The following is a 25,991-nucleotide window of genomic DNA, read 5'->3' on the forward strand; positions in this document are numbered from 1 at the left end:
TAAGAGCATACTACCAAGCAGGAGTTTCTATGGACAAAGCATTCAAAGCTAGGCATAGTACAAATGAAACACTCCAAGGAAGTTTTTAAAATCAATTTGAAGGGATTAGAGATTACTATGAAAAACTTAAAGAGCTTCAAATAAGGCAGTATTTGCCATGAATTTATGTATGCCTTGATTTGTGTAGAAAGGGATTTACTTGATGGATGTACACTAGTATTAATCTCTAAGACTTTTTATGGACAACTAGATTAATTATGGACATGAATATAATAACCATTTTGAAAATGAAAGTCAACTTGGTGGGAAAAAAAAATTCAACTTAATTGATCAAAATGAAAATTGTCCAAAACTCTAAGGATTAAAAATATAATTTAATATTGTCAAGAGTCTTGTAACTCAATTGACATATCTTAATATTTTTAAGAGTGGCGTTTATAATTCAAATCTCATATATCAAATAAAAAAAATTTAATCTAAACTTGATCTGGTTTATTTTTGGGAACACAAAAAAAAAAAATTGATAAAATAAATTCAAATCAACGTGTTAACAAAAGGTTGTTTTGTATTATTGTACACTCCCACTTGTCTCGTTTCAAATTTTCAATGGACATCATTATTATGTTTTACAATTTCAAAGATCGTTGCCAATATTAGGTGATAAATTAAGAATAAAATTGAAAACATAAAAATAAAATTGTCGTTCAAGAACAAGTATCAAACGACATCGTTTTCCCCCACAGTGGCAAACACACAATTCACAAACATCACTGTTGTCCAGCTCCTGAAAATCAACGAAGACCCAAAAAGACAGCCACCGAAGTGAGTGAGTGAGGGAGAGAGAGAGAGAGAGAGAAATGGCGATTTGTGGGGATCTAAGGGTCTCTGCAACACTGGGCTCGTACCATGCACACCCTCTTCGAAGCTCTTTGCGCCCTTCTAAGGTTTCAGCTCTTTGCACCCTTTTATTGTTTCTCACTGCTAATTTTCTCTATGTATTTTTGTCCTTTTTTTTTCTTGAATTCTATCTGGGTTTCATGCAATTCATTCTATATCTTCTTTGTTTCTCTGTTTAATTCATGTGAAAGGGTCAAGAAAGAACTGAAAATGTAGGATCTTGTTACTGGTTTGAGGGTTGGAGTTTTAATTTTGAGATTCCTCATTTTATTCTACTTTTCCTTGGGACTTCTTAGGTACCAAACAGAGCTTTGATGATTTGAATTAATGGGTTTTTTTTTTTTTTTTTTTTAAAATAATTTCTGGTTCATATGGTTGTAGCTGAAAGGAATGTTGTATATTTTTGTTAGTGAAGTCAGGGTCTTTTTGATATTTTTATGTGTTATTCTTCAAATTTCAAGTTGAACACACCCACCTGGAAAGAGTATTCAGAGTGAATTTAGAATTTGCTAAGATATTTTGTTCACAGCTAGTCCCAAACCCTGAAAAAAGAGGAGGGTTGCTATAGGTTTAGATTTAGACTAAAATTTAGACACTCTATTATGAATAAATCCACTACAAATACACATTAGCTGTTGGGGCGTCTCCTAAGGTCGACCCTGACTAGATTGTTGATTGTTGAGGAATCGCAGCCAATCCCAAAATTTTGGGACTAAAGCTTGATTGATTGTTGTTATTGTTTTCTGATGGCAGTGTAATATTTAGGGTAGACTAAAGAATATTCTTAACTTGATGAATATTGTGATTGTCATAGTGACAATAATAGTATTGATTAGGTTTTTATTAAAGTCAATATTTTTTCTTCTTCTTCTTCTTCTTTTTTTTTTTTTTTTTTTGGGGGGGGGGGGTACATTTAATGCTATTGGGTAGTACAACTGATTTAATTTTGTAGATGTATGGAAAGTGCATCATTGTTTATCCTTCTGTTTGAGAAGCATCATTATTTTGCAATTTACTGGCAGTCATGGTTCTATGGACTAATAAGGGCGTTGGGGTGAAAGAGATACAAGATGTTCTGTGTTTAAACATGGACATGTTACATATCATGTGTATATAGAGGGTTTATAGATATTATGCAAAGACTTTGACCTGCTTTAAGTCTTCAAAATGTTTTTGCTGTGTAATAGGTAGAGTTCTCTGGTTTCCTGAATGGAGGATCCAGCATATCTGATATCACATCCAAATGGCCCAGCATGGTACTTGATAACCACAATATGCGTGGTCATTCCAAGCAAATTCCGCATGTCACTGGAGATTATAAGCTGTCGCCAAAGTCCATCAGCCAAGCAGCTGAGAGCTTCCTCCTTGATGCCATTAACATGAGCTTCCTTGAGCGTTTAAACTTGGCTTGGAAGATAGTGTTCCCATCACCAACATCTAGGAAGAACTCTAATGCTAGGATTGCCAAGCAGCGCTTGAAGATGATTCTCTTCTCTGACCGATGTGCAGTTAGTGATGAGGCCAAACAAAAGATTGTCAAGAACATTGTGCAGTCTCTATCAGATTTTGTGGAGATAGAATCACGGGATAAAGTTCAGCTGAGTGTCTCTACCGATTCAGATCTTGGAACCATTTATTCTGTCACAGTGCCAGTACGGAGAGTGAAACCAGAATATCAAGATTTGGATGAGGCTGGAACAATAACAAATATTGAGTACAAAGATACTGGAGACACGTCAGGTTCTGTGGATGTTAGGTTTGATTTCTTTATTCCAGATGAAAGGTCCTACTGATTTCTTAGCACAAAAACACTGATGATTGTTGGCTGGTATCAATAAGTTCGTATTTGGATCCATAGCTAGTGAACCAATTTCTGTAAATATATGCTACTTTAAAAGAGTGAAAGTTTTGATGCTTTACAGTCTGTAGTCTAATTTGATGTTTGGCTTAATGACTCTCGGGTGCATATCTGTTCATTGCACATTCCTGTTAGATTTTATTTTTTCACATTTTGATTTCTAATGTGTGTATTTGCTCATCACAGTTACATTAGATTTTAAATGTGCCTGCTTCCAGCTACAATACTAGTCCAACAAATGTTGGTTTCTGGTGTTTATGTCTTTATGAAGGTCTATTGAAATCCTTGAGAGTACTTTGTTACTAACAAATTGTTAGGTTCTATATATATACCTCTCTTTTCTTGTGGTCATATTTTTGGGTTTTTATCATCCATGACTTTTAGCTCAAATAGCACATGTTCTCTTTGTACGAGCACGGGGAAACCTAAGGTTGTGTTAGGTAAGTTTGTGTGTTCAAGGCCTAGTGGCTATTGGGAATGTACAACTTACCAATAAATAAAAATATGGCAATTGTGAACTTATTAATTTCTAGGGACAGTTGGGGTTTATCATGATGGCCAGTATCAGCGTACAAATGTACAAATCTATATAATGGGTGACAGTTTTTCACATTGACAATGTCTATCTCCCATTTGCTGAAAAGCTGTGGACCAATAAAGTGTGGCACTTTCTAAATACAGTCAAGATGAATCCATAGCAAGAATAAGAGATTTGGGGTTCAATGTCTACACCAAAAACTAATTGGTGTTTTGATTTGATGATAAAAAGTTATCATAAGAAGCGGACGTCATAAATTGAAACTCTCTTAAAAAAAATTCATAGCAAGTCAAGGTATAATTTCATGTAGGTGGTCACAAAACAAGGAGGGCCTTGGAGAGGAAATTTTTTTAAGTATCAAATGATACCACGTCAACCATATAAAAATCCAATAATTGAGATACATATGTGTAAAATAACCATCTCATCATTCCATCACCACTTTCCGGAGCTAGAGCTAGCTACGGAGCATCCAGTTTCTTGATAATTTATGGGAATTGCACACTTTGGTTGAATGATATAGCCTACCATCCCCCCCTTTTTTTTTTGTACGTGCATCTTCCTTGCGAATAAGACAGTCAATTACAAGAACATTGTGCAGTCTCTATCAGATTTTGTGGAGATAGAATCACGGGATAAAGTTCAGCTGAGTGTCTCTACCGATTCAGATCTTGGAACCATTTATTCTGTCACAGTGCCAGTACGGAGAGTGAAACCAGAATATCAAGATTTGGATGAGGCTGGAACAATAACAAATATTGAGTACAAAGATACTGGAGACACGTCAGGTTCTGTGGATGTTAGGTTTGATTTCTTTATTCCAGATGAAAGGTCCTACTGATTTCTTAGCACAAAAACACTGATGATTGTTGGCTGGTATCAATAAGTTTGTATTTGGATCCATAGCTAGTGAACCAATTTCTGTAAATATATGCTACTTTAAAAGAGTGAAAGTTTTGATGCTTTACAGTCTGTAGTCTAATTTGATGTTTGGCTTAATGACTCTCAGGTGCATATCTGTTCATTGCACATTCCTGTTAGATTTTATTTTTTCACATTTTGATTTCTAATGTGTATTTGCTCATCACAGTTACATTAGATTTTAAATGTGCCTGCTTCCAGCTACAATACTAGTCCAACAAATGTTGGTTTCTGGTGTTTATGTCTTTATGAAGGTCTATTGAAATCCTTGAGAGTACTTTGTTACTAACAAATTGTTAGGTTCTATATATATACCTCTCTTTTCTTGTGGTCATATTTTTGGGTTTTTATCATCCATGACTTTTAGCTCAAATAGCACATGTTCTCTTTGTACGAGCACGGGGAAACCTAAGGTTGTGTTAGGTAAGTTTGTGTGTTCAAGGCCTAGTGGCTATTGGGAATGTACAACTTACCAATAAATAAAAATATGGCAATTGTGAACTTATTAATTTCTAGGGACAGTTGGGGTTTATCATGATGGCCAGTATCAGCGTACAAATGTACAAATCTATATAATGGGTGACAGTTTTTCACATTGACAATGTCTATCTCCCATTTGCTGAAAAGCTGTGGACCAATAAAGTGTGGCACTTTCTAAATACAGTCAAGATGAATCCATAGCAAGAATAAGAGATTTGGGGTTCAATGTCTACACCAAAAACTAATTGGTGTTTTGATTTGATGATAAAAAGTTATCATAAGAAGCGGACGTCATAAATTGAAACTCTCTTAAAAAAAATTCATAGCAAGTCAAGGTATAATTTCATGTAGGTGGTCACAAAACAAGGAGGGCCTTGGAGAGGAAATTTTTTTAAGTATCAAATGATACCACGTCAACCATATAAAAATCCAATAATTGAGATACATATGTGTAAAATAACCATCTCATCATTCCATCACCACTTTCCGGAGCTAGAGCTAGCTACGGAGCATCCAGTTTCTTGATAATTTATGGGAATTGCACACTTTGGTTGAATGATATAGCCTACCATCCCCCCCTTTTTTTTTTGTACGTGCATCTTCCTTGCGAATAAGACAGTCAATTAGGCCCAAATTGGAGCTTGACAAGCACCCACGGCCTGTCTGTGTTAATCTGTAGTTCCAACTTAAAAAAATAAAGAAAACAAACCAAAATGGGGAAAGTGAAGTGGGGAACCAAAATTTGTACAATGCAACCAATCAAAATCTACGCTCTAAAAAAAAAAACATATTTTTCATGGGTTTTGAAGCCTCGTATCACGGTGTTGGTATGTACTTTCATTCTAAAGAGGCTTTGTCCATTACTGCCTAGCCCACCACTATAATATCCCAAGCCCAAGCCCAAGCCCAAGCCCAAAAGATATAAAATTTGGGGAAAAAAAGTTGGGAATTGAACCCGACGTGAATCGAACACGCAACCTTCTGATCTGGAGTCAGACGCGCTACCATTGCGCCACGGATCCACTTGTTGTGTGAATTCACCAAAAATAAATATTAAACTATAAAGCCAACGGCAATCGAGGACGATTTCGTAATTCAAACTCGAATTTGATTTGATTTTTCCACAATTCCACATCGAGCGGGAACTTTTTCTCTGTACTCTTTCACACTCTCTCTTTCATTCATTCATTCATCTCCTTCAAAAACCTCCGATTTTAATTTCACCTACTCTTCTTGATCCAACGGCTGAGATTCAATTTCCACATAGCACCGAGCACCGAGTTCACTGTTCCGATAAAAAAATGAACGGAACAGCAACCGGTTTGGAAATCGGAGACGCCATTTCTAGAATCCGATTCGCTCCGAAATCCAACAACCTCCTTATTTCTTCTTGGGACTCTGTGAGTCTTCGATTATACGACGTCGTTGGATCTGCGCTCCGATTAGAAGCTCCAAGCGAGGCTGCGCTTCTAGATTGTTGTTTCCGGGATGACGAGTCTGTTGCTTTCGCCGCTGCCTCCGATGGCTGCGTTAGAAGGTGCTTTTGGTTTTTTTATTTTATTTTATTTTTTAGTTTTTGGCATTAAAAGTTCATTTATTACTTCGAAATGCACTTTACCAAAAAAAAAAAAAAAGAGACTTGTTAATGGTGTGTTTAATTTTGGTGAGTTTTATTTATTTGTGTTTAATTTAGTACTTAGTGGTGTTGATTAAATTATGCCAAATGGCCAATTGCTTATTTCTGGTAGTGTATTTGCTACTATTTATGAAAAGATATAGTTTTTTGGTAACTTTTATGCTAGGAAGCACGTGCACTTCATTTAAGGTGTCGTCTAATCAATTCATGTTATAAATTTTCAAAAATTGCTCGTGTTACTGTATTGTACCTATACCCATGTCTGTACTTCCTAGCTTTTATGTTAATTGTGTTACAAAATGCTAAAACCTAGATTTTTTTTACAAAAGAGCTAAAGTCAAAAGGCGGTTTCCAAAAAAAAAAAAAAAACTTTTTTCAACAATTCCCAAATGCACATTAAGGAAATATTATTTTTTTTAATATAAATTTAGTTTATACTATACATTAGGTCATAGATGTTTGGTATAGGACTGTGGATCAATTAAATTATTCCGGGCACAGGCTATTATATTCCTTCCTTTCATGTAAATGTGGGTTCTTGGATTCACATGTGGAGGTGGTATCTCATGTATTAGCTGGGTAGGGTCCAAACAATGTAAGAGAGATGCTGCATATAGCTAGCTGATACATAAAATAATTTTTACTCACATGTGAAGGTGAGGCCTGCCTTTATGTGAGAGTAAGATGTAGTATAGTACACCAGAGGGTATCTCATGCATTTGGTATATTATACCTACTCTCTCACAACATATAGGTGGCCACATCTGTAAGGGTTCATAAGTTGTTAGGGAATGCTGCATATGTCAGATGCATGGCATAATTATTGGTAGTACACTGATTAATTTCATCCGAAGATCAATATAATTATATAAAGAAAAATAGTAATAAGATTTTGTGGATGACGTTTTGGTTGAATTCTTTGTACTCAAATTAGGAAAAAGATTAATACACTATTGATTATCTTTGTAGAATATATAAATGAATAAATAAAGGGGATTCTATTTTTAGGGTCTTGATGCCTCTATTGTCACCCCCTTCATTTTTTAGGGAACTTCACATATATACATACATAATGCGTATGTATGTTGAATAAGAGAGTATTTTGCAAAAAATGGAAGTGGATTAGGGTGGTGAAATGTGATGAGAAGACATGATGGAATTTTATCAATTAGACTCATCCACCATTCTTGGAGAGTACATGCCAATCACACTTGTGACCACCTAGTATATCTTTAGTGTAACTCAGTTATCTTTGGTGAAAATTATATGGCCTTTCTTACACATGCCTCATCAGTCTTGGCTAGTAGCATCTATCTGCTTACTATATATGAGTGTGAGTAATTTGCAGACTCTATCTTTTCTTATTAATTAATGTCATTTATTATCATGTGGGCTGATGGGATTCCCAAATGCCATTCTGTTCTACATTTACCTTTCATGTTTCTTAGTTACCTTATCTTTCTACAATGTTGTACTGCATTTTCAAGTATCACATTATAATTTTTTTTTATTTTTTATTTTGCAACATTGTTGAGTTGTATTGAAAGTTATGCTGATTAGACATTATGTGTGGACTCATAATGGGGCAAACTGTTTTTAGGTATGACTTGCATTCAGGAGTTAATGATACAATTGGAAATCATGATGATATAGCGACGAGTATTGGATATTCTGATGAAACAGGTAAGCTACTATCAGAACCTCGGTCATTGAATTTTTGAACTTTACATGTTTTTCAGTTACTGTTTTAGTTTGCCATCGATCCTGGAAATTTTCAGCATTTTGCTAGGTGATTTTTAGTGTTGAATAAGTCATTTTTTTTTTCTGATTTCTCAAAGACGTATTTGTGTACATGCTTTCTCTTGCATTTATGTAAGACTTGTTATAAAGGAGTGGCTTTATTTATGGGATAGTTCAACCAGTGTTTAATTCCATTTCTTGGAATAAAAAGGGCAACAGTGTAAGTTAAATGGGTGGCTTGGTTGTGAGACATGAGAAAAGCCTGTAGTATCATTCAATCTATCACTCCTTCGGTGTTGCTTATCCCTTTTTTAATGGTCACTCTAGGTCAAGTAATCTCTGCTGGCTTGGACAAGAAGATACTATTCTGGGACATGCGGATGGCGAAGGCTATTGAGTGTTTGACAAACCTAGGTGCAGAGGTGGATTCCATGTCACTCTTTGGATTGAATTTTTTGGTAGCCATTGGATCATCAATACATGAGTATGACTTGCGTAAGTTGGACAAATTGGTTCAATCGAAAGAGTCACACTTGAACATTCGAATTAGATGTGTCAGCTCGATTCCTTATTCTAAAGGTATTATTACAGTAATTAGCTTTTTTTTTGGTTGTAAACCATGTAGTTACTTTGGCTGGAGACAGCTTCAATGGAAAGCAATGTCACTGTCAAAAGTACCAAATACTGGTATATTTATCAGCTAACTGAATATTTGCATACACCTTGTATCCTTCTTTTAAAAAAAAATAAAAATCAATTCAGGGTTTACAATTCCTAAGGTTACCAAGTTTTCTGGATTCCCTTCTAGATCCACTTTACAACCACACCAATATGATACCTTTTAGACATCTCTAAAGTAGGGTTGTTCATTGCAGGATACGCAGTTGGATCAGTGGATGGACGAGTAGCAGTGGAGATGCCCCATCCATCCAATCCAAATGACATTAGGTCGGTTTTCAGATTATAGTGCTTCAGTTCTGTAAGTTATATGCTTTACTTCTTTCAGAAATTTCAACTGGAAGTGATATGCTTTACTTTTTTCAAATTGTAACTGGAAGACCAATATTTTTATTTTAATTAATTATTTTTTAGTACTTAGAGCGTATGATGAACTTGCTTGCTTGCTAAGAGTCTAAAACTTAGAATATGGTCTCTTTTTAGTCTACTCATTTATCCAGCTTTCTTCTAGTAGTATAAAAATTCTCCTTCCTTAATTCAAGAATTTTATAGCCCTGAGATTATTCCTTAAGTATTAGTATCGCTTCTGCAAAATGTGACAGATTAATATGATCATCAGGTATTTATCTGTGTTTCATACTCAAAACTTAAGAAGCTTCACTGTCAAATGCTCTATATATACTTTATTTCTGTGTTCTCTTATCAAAAAAAAAAAAACTTATTTCTGTGTTCTGAATTACAGTTGCATTGTACTTTTTAGTGCTCAGATTCACTGCTTAGAAGTTGCAGGAAAGAAAGGATGTGTAATATTATTTACTATCTGAATTACTCAAGATCCAATTTGATGAACAATTTCTGATTTCCATGTAACCAAAATTTTGTCAACTAAATGCAGGATAATTTCACTAACTGGTAGAAATACAGAACTATAACTACGCCATAGAGAGATTTTTATTGTATGAGTTTGCTTTCAGATCTCAGAATATGTCCTAAAGTTCGAGTCTTGAGCACACAAGTTATTTTGTATTCCTGAACCAGGAAGAAAGCTTTTTGGGTGTGTAGCATAATTCTTTGTTATCAAACTTTCTAACAAAATGCTGCATCAAATTCTCTTATAGTTACATGTTCCGCTGTCATCCAAAATCAAAGGATGGAAGATATCATCTAGCATCGGTGAATGACATTGTTTTCAATCCATTGTAAGTGTATTCCTATTTATAGCTTACCATCTTAGAATTTGACGATTTACTGATTTTATGTTTTTTTTTTTTAGCATCTGTGGTGCTTTTGTTACTGGTGATAATGAGGGTTATGTAACTGCATGGGATGCTCGAAGCAAGAGAAGACTTTTTGGGGTATTATTTCATTCTACTCTAATAGAACTTCCACTTACTGCTACTTGATGTGAATGTAGTTTATGTTTAAATAAATTACTTGTGTTAATGTAATTTTTGGAGAATTAGCAATTTAGCATAACAAGTCACATGCTTTACCATATGAATTTGCATATAATTAGGGTATTATTTTATAAAATTTATTCCTTATAATATCCTTCGATTGGCAATGAAAACAGCCTGATAAATCCTATCAGGAGACCCAGCAGTACACCAGTACCCACTCTAGATTTAAAATTTTAATATAATCTTTTTACAAGTTTTACAGAGCAGTTTGCCTCCTGGTCACAAGGAAGCAAGTAATTATATATTGTCATTTTCTCTCATACCTACGTGTTTGCAGGTGCCAATTATAATCTTGATATACCTCCTTTTACTCTGATGTACTTTTACTCCTAATATATGTTAATATTTTATATCAGTCTAATCCTTTTTTACTTTCAGTTGCCTAGGCTCCCAAATAGTGTGGCATCCTTATCGTACAACCATGATGGACAACTTTTGGCTGTTGCATCAAGCTACACTTACCAAGAAGCTGAAGAAATGTCAGTTGTTCTTCTGTTAACATTTACCTTTTATTTTGTTCTACTACATATGAAACCTTGGTTTATACCAGCATATCATTATCTTATTTGTCATTTCTTAGTCATTCAAAACTTTAATATTACTTGTTATAGTAGGTTTTGAATGTTTGTATTGATGTCTTAGCATTCTTTACAGTCATGAAGCACTTACAAGCCATAGATTATGATTTATGACTGTTAAAGAAGTGTGTAACGAGTGAAAAAAAACTGTGGAAAAAAGAGGATATGCAGAGAGGGGATGTTGTAGCTGTATCTGATGCAATGTTTGTACAAATATTGCTGCTTGCCGTGAGGTCTCTTTCCCTTCATAATTTGACCAGCTTTGGTGCTTGAGGTTGAACCGTTGAAGCTTAAATTTTCCGTTATATACACCAAAGGCTGCACATTCTGATGTGTCTAATCAGCATTTTGTACTGAACACCTTGATCGATCCTGATCTATATCATTGATTTATTCTTTCCTTTCTAATTCATTTGATCTTTATCTGCCTTTCCAAGCACTTCAACTTGAACTAATATACATCTATTTACTGCTGTCATTTGGTTTCTTTGAACATCTCAAACTGTCTCAATTGGTCCTCTCTTTTTTTTTTGGTCACTGATCCAGATTATTTGATCCCTGAGTATCCACCCAGCTATCAAATGAGCATTACTAATTGTAGTGCATATTGCATTGCTTCATAATCTAATTGACAAGTATACTTGAAGTAACATGCAAGAGTAACCAACATGAAAAGTGAAAACATTTTGCTTTGTGATCTTGCCTCAAGTGATTAATATAATTTGTGTGAAACTGTAACAGAGAAGAGCCTCCTCAAGTATTCATTTACAAAATCGATGACAGCTGCATTAGATCAGTGTCTGCTGGAAGTTCAAGTAGGAATTGACAGTACTTGGTACACTATGCAATGAAGGTAATGATTCATATCTATAGTGATATCATGGACTTTATCACTACTTTTTTCTTATGTCAAAGTTACTCTATAGCTTCCTGGCCACCATGCTTAATTGTCTTATTGTTTTTAATCCTGCAACCTTTGTTATTCTGTTCTTACTGGTGCCTGATTCACTATTTGATTATTTACATTTTAAAACCACGATTTAAGAAAAATCTTACCTTCCCAATTTCCAACCTCTCCGCCCTACAAAACAAAAACTAAAGAAGTAAGGAAATGAAAGTGACATACAACTATACAACTCCTTATTAGATTGGTTAAGTTTATTTACAATACCCCTTTATTTTTATGAAATTCCAGATGGGCCACATTAGGTTGAATCAGACTTACTTCAAATATCTTGGACCCTGGAATCAAGTCTTTTGCACTCCAATCCAACTGCTGCTAACTTTGCATAACAAAGTGTAACAATATCTTTTGTCTCTTGATGGCTTCCTTTTGAAGAAAGCAAGGCTCTCTCTACCTGAGGGTGAGGAAACCCTACTCTTGGTGGAGTCGTTTTTGTTATACTAATTATAATCCACAGCCACATGAAAGAGAGGTAGCTAAAAAGGTAGGAATTGCATATGTTGTAGAATGTAATGTAATTGGTTATGTAATTGCTTTGTATTGTAGAATGTCGTTTAATTGTAGAATGTAACTCATACCTCTATTGCCACCCCATTCTTGAAGTCGTAGAAAGTACCATTTGAGATCATGTTGATTGACAATCATTTTTTAAAACATAGTGGAAACACTTGAGAAAATTTCCAATTTTTATGGTTCTCAGCGGCTTGACTATTGCTTCTGATCTACTTATGAGCTGAATTTTTAAATAATGACACCCCCTTGCTGAATTTTCAGGAATGAAATATTTAGTATAATCTTGACTATGAGTAGAACATCTTAACCTTTCCATAAGCTCTTTGGTTTTGAAAATTCGTAACCACAATTAACTAAATATTCTTGGCCCCTTGGCCTGGGAGACACATAAAAGAATCAATCAAAGATTGGGTTCATTGCTTGTGTTGGAATTGTTAACTATGAGTAGAACATCTTAACCTTTCCATAAGCTCTTTGGTTTTGAAAATTCGTAACCACAATTAACTAAATATTCTTGGCCCCTTGGCCTGGGAGACACATAAAAGAATCAATCAAAGATTGGGTTCATTGCTTGTGTTGGAATTGTTATAGTTATGACATGTGTCCACTTTTAACCATGTGTCATGATCTTGATAGCTCTGCTGCACAAGAGCACTAAACTCAAGCCAAGTCTTACAAAATAAGAGGGACTAACTTTATGATCGATTATTCAGTTCCTTTAAATGAGAAATTAAAAAAAGATAATGCATTTAAATCTCCATTATTCCTTAACATATGGGTCTATTTGAGATTTACTTATTTAGCTGAAATTGAAAATTTTTTGCAGAAAGTATTGTAGATAAAGATAAAAGTTAGCTGAAATAATATAATAAGACTCATAAATAATATTAAAAAATAAAAATAAGTTGGCAAAAATAATCTTGCCAAACAAACACTATTGGATTGGTCCGTTTGGATATTGTTTATTTTGCTGAAAACTAAAACACTGTAGCAAAATCATTTTTAAATGTGTAAATAGTGCTGTGAAACTTATTTTTAATAAAAATTTTGTTGAAAAAAGAGGTTTGTGAATTCCGTAAACAGTGCACAGGACCTACATAGGAACTCGGTTAATACTTTTCTCAAAAAAAAAAAAAAGGTGAAACACTGGACGCAGATGCAGACGCAATGTCCAAACGGATACTATATATTGAGAAAGGCTAACGAATGCCCTTAGGTATTGGTTAATAATTCATTTAAAAAAAATTTATGAAAAAAAAATTAATATTTTGAGTTTTTTTTACTTCTCATAAAAATAACATAAAATTTTTTTTAAAATAAATTATTAATAAATGTCCTAAGGAAATGGTTAGCATAAGCCTTGAATAATATCAGTTAAAGATAATTTGGTTGGTGGGTGCGAAGATCAATGGGAGTAAATGCTTAAGGTATTGGCACATTACGACAATTGAAAATTGGCATATATACCCAAAATCTCCAAAGTAAATGCCTTTTAAGAAATGCAATCGCAAATCGCAATCAAGAAAGATACCAAATCGTAGATGTACAGGGCATCAAGGCTATTATTTGCATGTGAGGCAAGTGGCAACAGCACCACAATGCTTATTGGTATTTGGTACATGCACCATAAATAAGACCAGCAGCCAAAATATCTCAATCTAAAATATCTCGCACCCTTGAGGCCTTGACCCTGTTCATAAAAAAAATAAAAATAAAATTGAGGCCTTGAACCCACACTTGAAGTGGGAAAAAAAATTGTTATTAATAAAATTAATATTTTCTAAAAAGTAAAAATCTTAAGAGTAACTCTATAATAGATTTTTAAAAATATTATCCATTCATTTTAAAATAAGAAAATTGAATTTTGTCATGTTAGAGAATAATTTAAATGGATATCAAAATAATGCAATATAATGTTTGAAATATTGATCATTTAACAAAATGTAATTTAGTTATTTTAAAATGTATGGATAGAATTTTAAAAATTCTTAAATGGGTCCATTCTTAAAACTATAGAGAATTTCATTCTATTTAATGAATTTGGTTTAGGTTTAGTGCACTAAACCCGATCAGATAGTGAATATTGGCACATTACGACAATTGAAAATTGGCATATATACCCAAAATCTCCAAAGTAAATGCCTTTTAAGAAATGCAATCGCAAATCGCAATCAAGAAAGATACCAAATCGTAGATGTACAGGGCATCAAGGCTATTATTTGCATGTGAGGCAAGTGGCAACAGCACCACAATGCTTATTGGTATTTGGTACATGCACCATAAATAAGACCAGCAGCCAAAATATCTCAATCTAAAATATCTCGCACCCTTGAGGCCTTGACCCTGTTCATAAAAAAAATAAAAATAAAATTGAGGCCTTGAACCCACACTTGAAGTGGGAAAAAAAATTGTTATTAATAAAATTAATATTTTCTAAAAAGTAAAAATCTTAAGAGTAACTCTATAATAGATTTTTAAAAATATTATCCATTCATTTTAAAATAAGAAAATTGAATTTTGTCATGTTAGAGAATAATTTAAATGGATATCAAAATAATGCAATATAATGTTTGAAATATTGATCATTTAACAAAATGTAATTTAGTTATTTTAAAATGTATGGATAGAATTTTAAAAATTCTTAAATGGGTCCATTCTTAAAACTATAGAGAATTTCATTCTATTTAATGAATTTGGTTTAGGTTTAGTGCACTAAACCCGATCAGATAGTGATACGTATCTAAAAATAGATACATATCACTATCTCAACAGGTCCAATATCACTGAACCTAAACTTGACCCCTATTTATTAATTGGTTCTAAAGGTCTTTAAAAAATAAGAATCCTCAAAAGATAAACACTTTTTAAAGGAATTATCTTTAAATAAATTTACTGCTTAAAAAAAAAAAAAAAAACGATCTTCCTAATTTTGTCTCATAGAAAAAGAGCCGATATACTTAACTAAAGAAAATTACTAAAATTATGTCTTCTTATATATCAGGAACAACTCTTCCTTCTAAAAACTTGAGGAAGTTGGATACAAATGAATATTAGAGACTATACTTTTTTTGGCACGTTAATGAGTGCTCTTAGAGCATTTGTGAATAGAATATTTTAAAAAAGTTTAAGGAAAATGCTAACAGATACTATAAGGTGCTAGAAATATGGCTAAAGTGATAAGTGTAACTCAAAAAATTGACTCAACATCCTGTAAAACTAGTAAAAATTTGATATAATGCAATTTCTTAACAGGTAAGGTACTCCCATTAACACTATCCAAGTTTTAATACTATTTTCATAGAAAATATAAAAACTGTCAAAAGAATTAGTAAATATTTTTTTTCCCACTAAAAATTTCTAAAAATAGTTCATAAACTGATTCACTCAAGACATTCATTTAACTTTTAACCTTTTTTTTTTTTTATAAACATATCAAACACTGTACTAAAAACTACATGTAAGTTGTTTTTTACGGTTCAATTTTAAATTAAAAAAAAAATTAGGTTAGGTCATACTACAAAGAATAATACTACAAGTACAAACTATTTTATAACATTTTTATAAATTGTTATTATGGCCAACTTCTTACTGGTTCTTGTCTAAGCCCACCAATCACCACTAACATCACATTTTCATTTGTCAATAACTACTAATCAAATTAGTAGTTTATAAAAATTTTTTGGTAAAAGAATTTGTATTTCTAACATTTTTCTAATGCAAAATGGTAAATACCTTTTACTAAAAATTGAAATGTCATGGATTAGACAACAAAAATAAGCCTTTCTAAAAAAGTTGAAAGCAAAGACTTCCTACTAATTAGAAATTACTACCTCTCACAAACCCTATAAAAATGAGAGTTTGATTAATTTTTGGATGTGAAATTAAAATTTAAAAAAAAAAAAAAAATGGACGTGAGAGGCTTTAAAAATTGAATTGTATAAAAACCCCTAAAGTCTCTCACGCTTTTAAACCCAAACAGGGGCTATATATATAAAATGCCATTTCTATGATATATATATCTCTCTCTCTTTTTTCTATTTCACTGCGCTGCGTTTTCGAAGCTCCTCTCTTTTGTCTCTCTTTTTTTTTCTCTCTGCGAAGCTTTTAGGTCGAAGCCATGTCCGACGAGGAGCACCAGTTCGAGTCGAAGGCCGACGCCGGAGCTTCGAAGACGTACCCACAGCAAGCCGGAACCATCCGCAAGAACGGTTACATTGTCATCAAAGGCAGGCCTTGCAAGGTTAACCTAGATCCATCTCTTTATTTTTTTTTTCTTTTTTTAATTTTTTTTTTGACTGCATATATCGTAGAATCTGAAAATATCTGATCGTATTTGTGTTGGACGCGGTTCAAATTATTATTTTTTTAATTTTTTGTTTTTGATTTCATGGATATCGTTGTTTGAATTTCTCATGTATGTGAAAGTTTTTTTTTTTTGTGTGTTTATATATATATGTATGTATGTATCCTGTTTTTAATTTAATGGTAATTGTGTGTGTATATATATATGTATGTATGTATCCTGTTTTTAATTTAATGTTAATTGTTATAGTGGCATGTATATCGATTTTGATTTGATAAGCTTGCTTTCAAGGGGGAATATCATATTGTAGCTTGAATTTCAGAAATTTGTGAATATAATGTTTGAATTTCTTATGTATGTGAAAGAAAAAAAAATTGTGCACACACACACACACACATATATATATATATATATTATATATAAAAAACATTTTCGATCAATTTGATCAAATTAGTTAGATGTTATTTACTAATCAATGCATAAATATCAGAAATTTGTTAATAAAATGTTTGAGTTTCTCATACATGTGAAAGAAAAAAAAAATTGTGCATATATATATGTGTGTATGTGTGTGTGTGTGTAACATTCTCGATCAAATTGCATATTAGTTGGAAGTTATTTACTATTTGATGCGTAAGCATGTTTTGTGTATAATTTTAAAATGCAAAATACTTCAAATGTGAATAATTTTGATAAATGAGATAGTTATTGATATATGTTTATCTTGGAATTTTGCAAGTATGGGGGTTGTGAGGAGAAAATGTTGAATTTGTTAAAATATGCATCTAATAGAAGCTTATTAAGCGGTGAAAAATTAACAAGTGGGCAAGAGCCTTGTGGCTTAATGGGCACTTCCTGGTGCTTTTGACCTAGATGTCTACGGTTCAAATTACTCTCCCCTGTTATTGTAACTATGTTGAATGATCAAAAAAGTGGTGTGAAATTAACAAGTTTAACTTGAATGCTTGCCCTTGGAGATAGAACTGCCAAACCCACCCCCCCCCCCCCCACCTCCCCCTGTTTATAAACATGATTTGTGTATAATTTTAAAATGCGAAATACTTCAAATGTGAATAATTTTTATAAATGAGATAGTTCTTGATATATGTTTATCTTGGAATTTTGCAAGTATGGGGGTTGTGAGGAGAAAATGTTGGATTTGTTAAAATATGCATCTAATAGAAACTAATTAAGCCACAAAACATTAATAAGTGGGCAAGAGCCTTGTGGCTTAACAGGCACTTCTTGATGCTTTCGACCTAGATGTCTATGGTTCAAATCCCCCCTCCCCCGTTATTGTAACTATGTTGAATGATCAAAAAAGTGGTGTGAAATTAACAAGTTTAACTTGAATGCCCGCCCTGTCGTATGTATGATTGGATGTCTGCTTTGAGTGGTCACTCATTTTCCAGATTCGAGGAATTTATAGATACCTTTCAATGATGTTTGTAGCTTCCCTAAGGAAACTTCTTGTGTACATGAGGACCACTTTTTTCTCTTTTCAGTAATTCTTTTTAAGTGTAACTTGAACTCAACCTACACCCCCAAACACACATTTTTATATATATGCTGAATTTTCATTTTTGTTTCCTGGTTTATTTATTCTATAACAACCTGTAGCTATTGTGCTTGAATTGTGGATTTAATCGTTATGTTGTAGATAAATTTTTTGTTAGTTAGAAAATATAGAAAGTTAATATCTTTGTCTTTATTGCAGGTTGTGGAGGTTTCAACTTCCAAAACTGGCAAGCACGGTCATGCAAAGTGTCACTTTGTTGCTATTGACATCTTCAATGGGAAGAAGCTTGAGGATATTGTTCCCTCATCCCACAACTGTGACGTAAGCCCTTTATATATTTATAGGGAGAGACTATGATAGGGTGGTGCCTGTTGAAGTTGATGAATTTAAACTCTTATTTATGTATAATAATTATGTTAGTTATAGATCCAATCTGTTTAAACAAATCTATAAAGCGTGACAATAGACTTAGTTTGAATCAGTGAAACAAAGTGATCTACATCTTTACTTATTTCAAAAAAATGTGTTGAATTTATAATTTTCACTTGGTTATCTGGCATATAAGAGTTGTGTGTAACTCATTAAATGATCTAAATAACTAGAAAACTTCACCATTATGTACAAAAAATTAGTATGGCCCCATTGACTTTTTTGATGAGGTGTTGCTCTATTGTGTGTGTGTGTTTTTTATTTTTCATTCATTTGGATCTATGTTATTGCTGTTAGTCTTTTGTATTTGTGGTATTTCTGAGATGTTGACATGTATATTGTTGTATTACAGGTTCCTCATGTCAACCGTACTGACTATCAGCTGATTGATATATCTGAGGATGGATTTGTATGAAAAATATCTCTTTGATTACTTTCTAAGATTTAAGTAAACCTGTAAGTGTAATATTTAGTGTTAAATGCTTCAGGTGAGTCTGCTGACTGAGAATGGTAATACTAAGGATGACCTGAGGCTTCCAACCGATGACAGTCTGCTGACGCAGGTTAGTGACTTGGTTTTTTCCCTCTCTGATATGCTAGAGCAAGTGTTTTTGTTTGTGTTAAGTTTGAACCTTAGTAGTATGTTTCAAAAAAGTTGTTGGCACTACTTTTTCCTAATGAATTATGAATTGTTATATTATCTCATTTATTTGGATTTTATTATGCAGATCAAGGATGGATTTGGTGATGGAAAAGATTTGGTTGTTTCAGTGATGTCTGCTATGGGAGAAGAGCAGATCTGTGGCCTCAAGGACATTGGCCCCAAGTAATTGTCCTTCATGAATTGTGAATGCTTCAAGACCGGGACTTTAAACAAAAACACATAATAGTAGCTTACTTTAGGGGTCACTTATTTCAGAAGTGTTCTTATTAAAATGTGGCCTCTACCTATCACTAGACTTTGCCATTATGAATTAGGTTTTTATAATCACTATTTCGTTCTGTTTGATTAGTACTGAACCATTTCCTGGGTCTTGGTGTGGAGAAGTTATATATTCCAGCAAAGACTGTATATACACTTCTTAGCGCCTCATGTTGTTTCCAAGTTGCCATTTAAAGTTCTTTCATATTCAAATAGATTGGTTCTCATAATTGTGGTTTTTTCCTTAATTGCATTTGAATTTATCTGTGCTGAAAATGTTTATGCTATTTATGTGCTTTTAGACGGTGTGAATAAGTACAGAAATGGATGGATGATTGTTTTTGCTGAAGGATTTTAGTTGGCCTTTTGATTTTGTCATCCCTTGATAACACGTATCTTTTTTTTCTTTTTCTTTTTTTCAAACCTCATTCTGCACTCGCTTTCAGTGGCAGTTTGATGGTTTTTATTGAGTTTGTGGATCCAAGGATCCATCCATTTTGGACTTTTTACTGTAATTAAAAAAAATGAATGGCACAATTTGAGGGTCTAGATTTTCTGACACATTCATATCATAGTGTAAAAGAATGGCTGATCAGAATGTTACAACATTATACAAGGTGGTCTTAGCTGCCAATCTCAGCTCACGAATCAAATGACTCTGTCCGACCAATCATCAGGAATGTTGTCTCTCTCTCAGTTCTCCGCTTAAGGCCTTTAATGGGTGGTTTGTGGCTGCTTGCACCCAGCATAATCTTAATCACTACAAACTCTCAAAACATAAATTGAAAAAGATTAAATAAAATTGTAACAAAGGAGTCATTACTTTCACAATGTAAACGTCAATTCCAAGTCTTGCAATCATTGCAGCTTCTGCTATTTTGGTCTCCATACCCCAGTTGTGTCATGAGCAGCTGCAGTTGTTTTAACTGTTGACAGAATATGAGAAAACATCTATTAAACTTTGGTGCTCTGGTCTAAAACAGCAGATCCATATTCTTGTGCCTGTTTAAAATCTTATGTTTCTAAAGGTAAGTTAACACGTAGGAGTAATTTTATAGGATGCTCAGCTTTTCTCAATATTTGTAAATCTAAATCCACCATTATATCAACAAACACGGCACATAAAAGTTTTTTTTTTTTTTTTTTTAATTGTAAAAAAAAAAAATATATATATATATATATTTTGGCTTTTAGTCACTTCAAAGTCAAAAGTCAAATAGATTCTTTTGGTCATTCTAAAGATTACTATTGCTCTATACATTAATGAAGTCATTTCAAAATCTTCTACATGATAGTGTTTTGAATATTCTTTTGGCTTTTTGTCTTTCCAAACTTTCTTTGGTTTGAAGAATTAGACAATGCCCCAATTATTGAAGATTTTAAGTCAAAAAAGTTTTAAAAAAGTACTGTTCATGGATTACTGTTCACTGTTCACTCCAAAATTTTGCCTATTTAAGGAGGGTTGTCCCTTAAGTTTAGGATAGAATTCTCTTCTTCAAAAAATCTTCTTTCTTTTAGAAGCCTTCCTTTGAGTAAAAGAGTTTCCTACTACCACTATTTCCCTACAAATCTTGTAACTAGGACTAGTTCAAGTTTTGTAACTGTTAACCTGTAACCTATTCTATTGAGATCTTGTAACTACTACTATAAGTGTTTGTTCTACTTTCAATAATAAGTATTTTTAGCTTTCTGTTTAATATACTACTTGTTGCTACCGCTCTCTTGGACGATTCTAAATTGCTTTGATATATGCTGCTTGGCTAGTTCTACTGCCTTACTATTGTTTTATATAACTTTGATTTTAATACCCATTGTTTGAATCTCCCTAGTTTAAGTTAACACAAAGGAGTAATTTTACAAGATGCTCAGCTTTTCTCAATATTTGTATATCTAAATCCATCATTATATCAACAAACACAGCACAAAAAAGATTTTTTTTTTTTTTTAAACGTATATATATATATATATACACCCATTGTTTGAATCTCCCCAGTTTACCCGTTTATGTTGAGCTAGACATAAAGGCATGTAGAAGCAACCAGCATTTAAAGCTATGGTTTTAGCATTCCATCACGAGTCATGCTGAAGCAAAATCCGATACTGAAAACATAGCGAAAGTTTGTACATGCAATGAAAATCAATTTGATTCATCTAGCTTTATGTTGATGCTGCTCCCCCTGTAGATGGAAGAAGAAAAATCCTCGAACATCCTATAAGCTGATACTAAAAACAAGTGGTGAAGCAGATGTACCTCCTAGTAAACTGTCACCATAAAACAGTGGACCTTTATATTGCCATGCAAAGATGAGATAAAACACATATACACTCAGATTAGGTTAGAGCAGAAATTATATCTTGTATATTAAAAAAAAAAGAAAAAAAGATGAAATAAAACATCTCAATTATTTTCTCACTAACCTCCCTGCTTATCCATGTTCTGAGGCACTGGTTTCACAACAGACCACTTCCCATCTTTGCCAACATCTGCCATAATGGGAAAATTTTCCATGCCCATTCAGTCAACATTTAACAAGCCAACTGAACTCGTTAAGATACCATGCATGTGTAAGATCAAGGTTTTATAACAAGTACTCACCAATCTCCCTCAAGAGTACTGCATTAGGTTCTATCTGTGGACGGTCATATACACCCAAAACATCTGTCTTTAATCCACATTAATTGGATAACCGCATAGAATGTCATTTGATACATATTAATCAGATAGTAAATTTAACTCTTGCTAAGTATTAGATGCGTCAAGTGTGAAGATTGGGAAAACCAACTTCACAAACATATCTTGATACATAATGTCAGAAAAGTTATATCTGTGTTCTTAATAGAACATAATAAATAATTCCAAAGATCAGTTTAGTAACAGAAACAAATTATTTAGGCTAAAATGCACTTTACATCCCTTAACTTTGGGGTCACTTCAAACTTGGTTTTTTGACTTTCAAAATTTGTAATTTCAACTATTACAACAATGTCAATATGCCCTTTTCCATTATGGTTTGTCACATATTCGCCGTTAATCTACCTAAAAGCAACATCAATTTTTTTTTCCTATCCTAAACAATGTCAATTATGGATGGGTAAATAACAAGATCCTAAGAGATGTTGAAGGAAGGGGCACGTTGACAATATTGTAAAACTTAACACTGTAATTACAGGTTTTCATACTCAATTGACCGATTTAGAAGGAACCCCAAACTTAGGGTGTTTAAAGTATTTTAGCCAATTATTGTTTTCTCCCCTCAAAAACCATATCATCACCCTTAATCGTTTCACTGAAATTTATACGTGACAAGAAGTGAAGGCTGTTTTCATCAGTGCTTTGGAGCTTTGATTAAGAGACAAGATATACCAAGATAGTAAAAAGGATTGTTAAAACCATTCACTTTCAATAACATTTATCAGGTAAAAACACTGAAGATCTGGTTCTAATTTTTCTAGAATGAATAAAAGAATCTTATGTTTATAGTATTCTAAGCATGAAAAGAACTTATAAAAATTAGTGGATACAAGAAAAACAACATATTCAGGCTTTAAGTGCGCCGCAAGATGACTTATGATAACATCTCCACTCAATATGGTGCAGCCCTGATTTTATAAAGCAAATGAATGAGGTTATTAACAATTAATAACTAACAAAGGTGATAGACATGTCTCACAGGGACCAAACCTGTAATTCATCAAGCACTGCATCTCCATGTAGAACCTAGAAGGCAGATAAGAATAAACATCTTTAGTAGCTATAACATGTACAATTAGTTGCAAAAGAATGATCCTCTCTGTATGACATTGGCCACCTCCTTTATCTCAAAAATTATATGATTCTGCACTTTTAGTAATCTTCATCTATTTATCTAAATATCTTCCTAAATAAGAACTAATAACGAGATAATACTTACTCAACAAAAAGGTTTTCAAAAAGTTTAATAATATTCACAAAATTCCCTTTTAGTGGCTTAAGCTTGAGTATAGCTGATGTTTAAGATGATTATTTACTTGACAAACAAGGTAAAGCACTTGTGTGTGTGGTGATAAGTTTAACCAGTAACTACTCAATACAGATGATTGTTCACTTTCCCTAGAAAATTTGATTTTCAAGAGAACAGGAGGACTTATTATAATTTCAAGCTTTGAAGTATTATTATCATAAATCAAATAATTCGAACTTACAGGTTTGAAACCAGAGTCAATAGCCTTAGCCACTGCAGCCGAGTCCACTGAGGTTATCTGTAAAAGATATGAGAGTTCAGACTTAGGAAGAGGAGACAGAATCTCCAGAAATGAAAGAATCTAAAAATAAAAAACAAGCCTCCATTATTGGTGCATATAGTGAAACAACAGTCTTTCTGGAGGCCTCTTAACATTTTTCTCATAGTTGACTATCCACATGAAAATGGAGACATTCCAATTGAAGGAATACCCTCTGCAAGAAAAGAAAAACTTTGCTAAGGGCAATTGCTTTACTTCCCATTTCTAAAAGGCTTGCAAGGCCAAAAATTCAAATGTCTGCTGAAATTGTAATTTTTTATTCTCTGTCAATGCAAATTTTACCATATTATCTTACTTCAAAGAATAGAATCAAGCATGAACAAAAGATTGCAAGAAAAAGAGAATTACAAATAATGAGGCAAGAAGAAACTATCACAAGTTGGCAAATTCTCAACCTCAATAACTTTGCAATATGAACTTTATGGAAGCTGGTGACATGGTTGTCAAATTGCCAACTTGGTTATGATAAAGTTGTCAGGAGCAAGGAATGTTATAAAGATATATGTATGGCATTCTTTCACTTTTGATACACAAACGTTGACTTGCATTACAGACCTAGACTTGATGGAGAGGAAGATATGCAGATATATAAAATATAGAATTAAGAGATAACAATGATTTTTTTTTGGATAAGTAGAGTTAAGAGAAAACATGCATAAAAGTTGAATTGTAACAACTAAATTAGTACCTCTGTCTAATGCTCTAACAACTTCAAGATTGAGAGTTGTAACCAGGGAAAAAAAAAATGGAAACAAAACAAAGAAAAGGATAAATAAGGTAAAAGAAAAGATCCTTGACTCCTTGTTCACCAATATTCTATATAGTAGACCAACTAATTGTTGAAGTAATGGATCTAACCAGAGAATTCTGACATCACAATTGCCTAATTTTATATAATTGAACACCAAATAAGTTTAGATTAATGAATGTGGAGAATCTTTTTTGTCAGTCAATACCTTCTTAGAATTTGAGATTTGGCTCCGATATAGCTTTTGAACTAATTCCAAAACAAAATCAGGCCAAGAGAAACAAGGGCTCAAAAAAACTATAGTAGGTTGACATGAAAAACAGCATAATACTTCAAAAGGAGATCTTTTTTTTCATCTCTCTTCCCTAATGTTGATTGTTGAACTGCAATCATGGTAGCCCAATTAATCAAGGACTCAAACAATTCCATATATAAAAATACTCCAAACAATATGGCATCTAAACAGGGTTAACAAAAACCTTAATCAGGTGAAACAGTTCTGGTAGATACAAGGAAAGGTGCATGGGTACAAAATTTCAAGTTTTATATAAATTGGCATCCATATCAACTATACTCAGTTGCCCAATTCTTTTCTACTTACTTCTATCATTCTAAAAATATATTCAATCCATATTCACAAACTCAATTGGCTAAAGTGCAGAAAAGTTCTACACAATTGCTGAAATCAAAAGCTAAGAAGTAAAAAATAAAGAAATAACAAATACAAAAAATCAGCTCATCTTACAGAAATTCGTGTAGCAACAAAACCAGCCTTGACAAGAGATTGGTCCAATCCTCCTTTATGAACCCCAGATTTACTGGCTTGAAAGTGCCCAAAAGAACCTAAACCACCATAATAGATTATAAATTGAACTGCCACATACTTTATAAAAACTATATAAACAACTTCAAAGCATCAAATCCTGAAAGAATACAGGTAACTTGTCCTGCAGTATAAAGCAAATGACCGTGTTCTTTATACTCAAAAACATTATTATCATTGTTTATGCAATACTATTAATTAGCATCATAACCATATTTCAATTCAGTGTCTTCAATGCTTATCATAAAGAATCATTTCCCAATTCGTGAATGGATCCATGTTACTAACCTGCTCCATGAACGACAACAAAACGACTAGAATCTACAGTTGCATTGTCTACAAAATCATCTAAGTTACATGAAACCTCTGATTCCCCGTGTCTCTTGCTCCAATCCATCCCAAGAACCTTCATAGAAGGAGACCACCCTTGCATCATTGCTTGCCTCAGCTGAGATGACAATATGACAATGTTTTCTTCATTTATCTTCTCAAGTTCATTTTTGCAAGTAATTGCCGCACCTCCTTCACAAGATAAAGCACATTTCTTAATATTTTTATCATAAGAATTATTTGTGTATTCCTTTTGTTTATTCTCGAAAAATATTTAACCATGAAGTACATTTTGCATGACATTTCTTTGCTCATTTTACATGAAAACCTTTAACTTTCTTGGTATTCAAGCAGGGATTTATTTTAAACATGG

General features: G+C 33.1%; 3 protein-coding genes, 1 non-coding gene and 1 pseudogene across 4 annotated transcripts; 3 read left to right on the forward strand and 2 right to left on the reverse strand.

The window, feature by feature from the left end:
- Nucleotides 1-743: 743 nt before the first annotated feature.
- On the forward strand, nt 744-2,801 carry LOC112022410 (cell division topological specificity factor homolog, chloroplastic). Its single transcript, XM_024055002.2, has 2 exons — nt 744-944; nt 2,085-2,801. The coding sequence occupies exons 1-2, from the start codon at nt 858-860 to the stop codon at nt 2,688-2,690; spliced, it is 693 nt and encodes a 230-aa protein (XP_023910770.1). The 5' UTR covers nt 744-857; the 3' UTR covers nt 2,691-2,801.
- Nucleotides 2,802-5,644: 2,843 nt separating this feature from the next.
- Nucleotides 5,645-5,716, reverse strand: TRNAW-CCA (transfer RNA tryptophan (anticodon CCA)). Its single transcript has one exon. It is a non-coding gene; the product is annotated as a tRNA-Trp (tRNA).
- A 144-nt stretch (nt 5,717-5,860) lies between these two features.
- LOC112009065 (mitotic checkpoint protein BUB3.3) lies at nt 5,861-12,434 on the forward strand. Its single transcript, XM_024041411.2, has 9 exons — nt 5,861-6,231; nt 7,931-8,013; nt 8,398-8,649; nt 8,946-9,018; nt 9,867-9,947; nt 10,022-10,103; nt 10,587-10,687; nt 11,528-11,639; nt 11,982-12,434. The coding sequence occupies exons 1-8, from the start codon at nt 5,996-5,998 to the stop codon at nt 11,610-11,612; spliced, it is 993 nt and encodes a 330-aa protein (XP_023897179.1). The 5' UTR covers nt 5,861-5,995; the 3' UTR covers nt 11,613-11,639; nt 11,982-12,434.
- A 3,828-nt stretch (nt 12,435-16,262) lies between these two features.
- On the forward strand, nt 16,263-19,666 carry LOC112026312 (eukaryotic translation initiation factor 5A-2). The gene is made up of 5 exons (XM_065760632.1): nt 16,263-16,503; nt 18,284-18,406; nt 18,867-18,923; nt 19,003-19,077; nt 19,243-19,666. The coding sequence occupies exons 1-5, from the start codon at nt 16,381-16,383 to the stop codon at nt 19,342-19,344; spliced, it is 480 nt and encodes a 159-aa protein (XP_065616704.1). The 5' UTR covers nt 16,263-16,380; the 3' UTR covers nt 19,345-19,666.
- A 418-nt stretch (nt 19,667-20,084) lies between these two features.
- On the reverse strand, nt 20,085-25,916 carry LOC112009068 (isopentenyl phosphate kinase-like; annotated as a pseudogene).
- Between the last annotated feature and the right edge of the window lie 75 nt (nt 25,917-25,991).

Source organism: Quercus suber, unplaced genomic scaffold (genome assembly GCF_002906115.3).
Source record: "Quercus suber isolate HL8 unplaced genomic scaffold, Cork oak 2.0 scaffold_376, whole genome shotgun sequence".
Lineage (NCBI taxonomy): Eukaryota > Viridiplantae > Streptophyta > Magnoliopsida > Fagales > Fagaceae > Quercus > Quercus suber.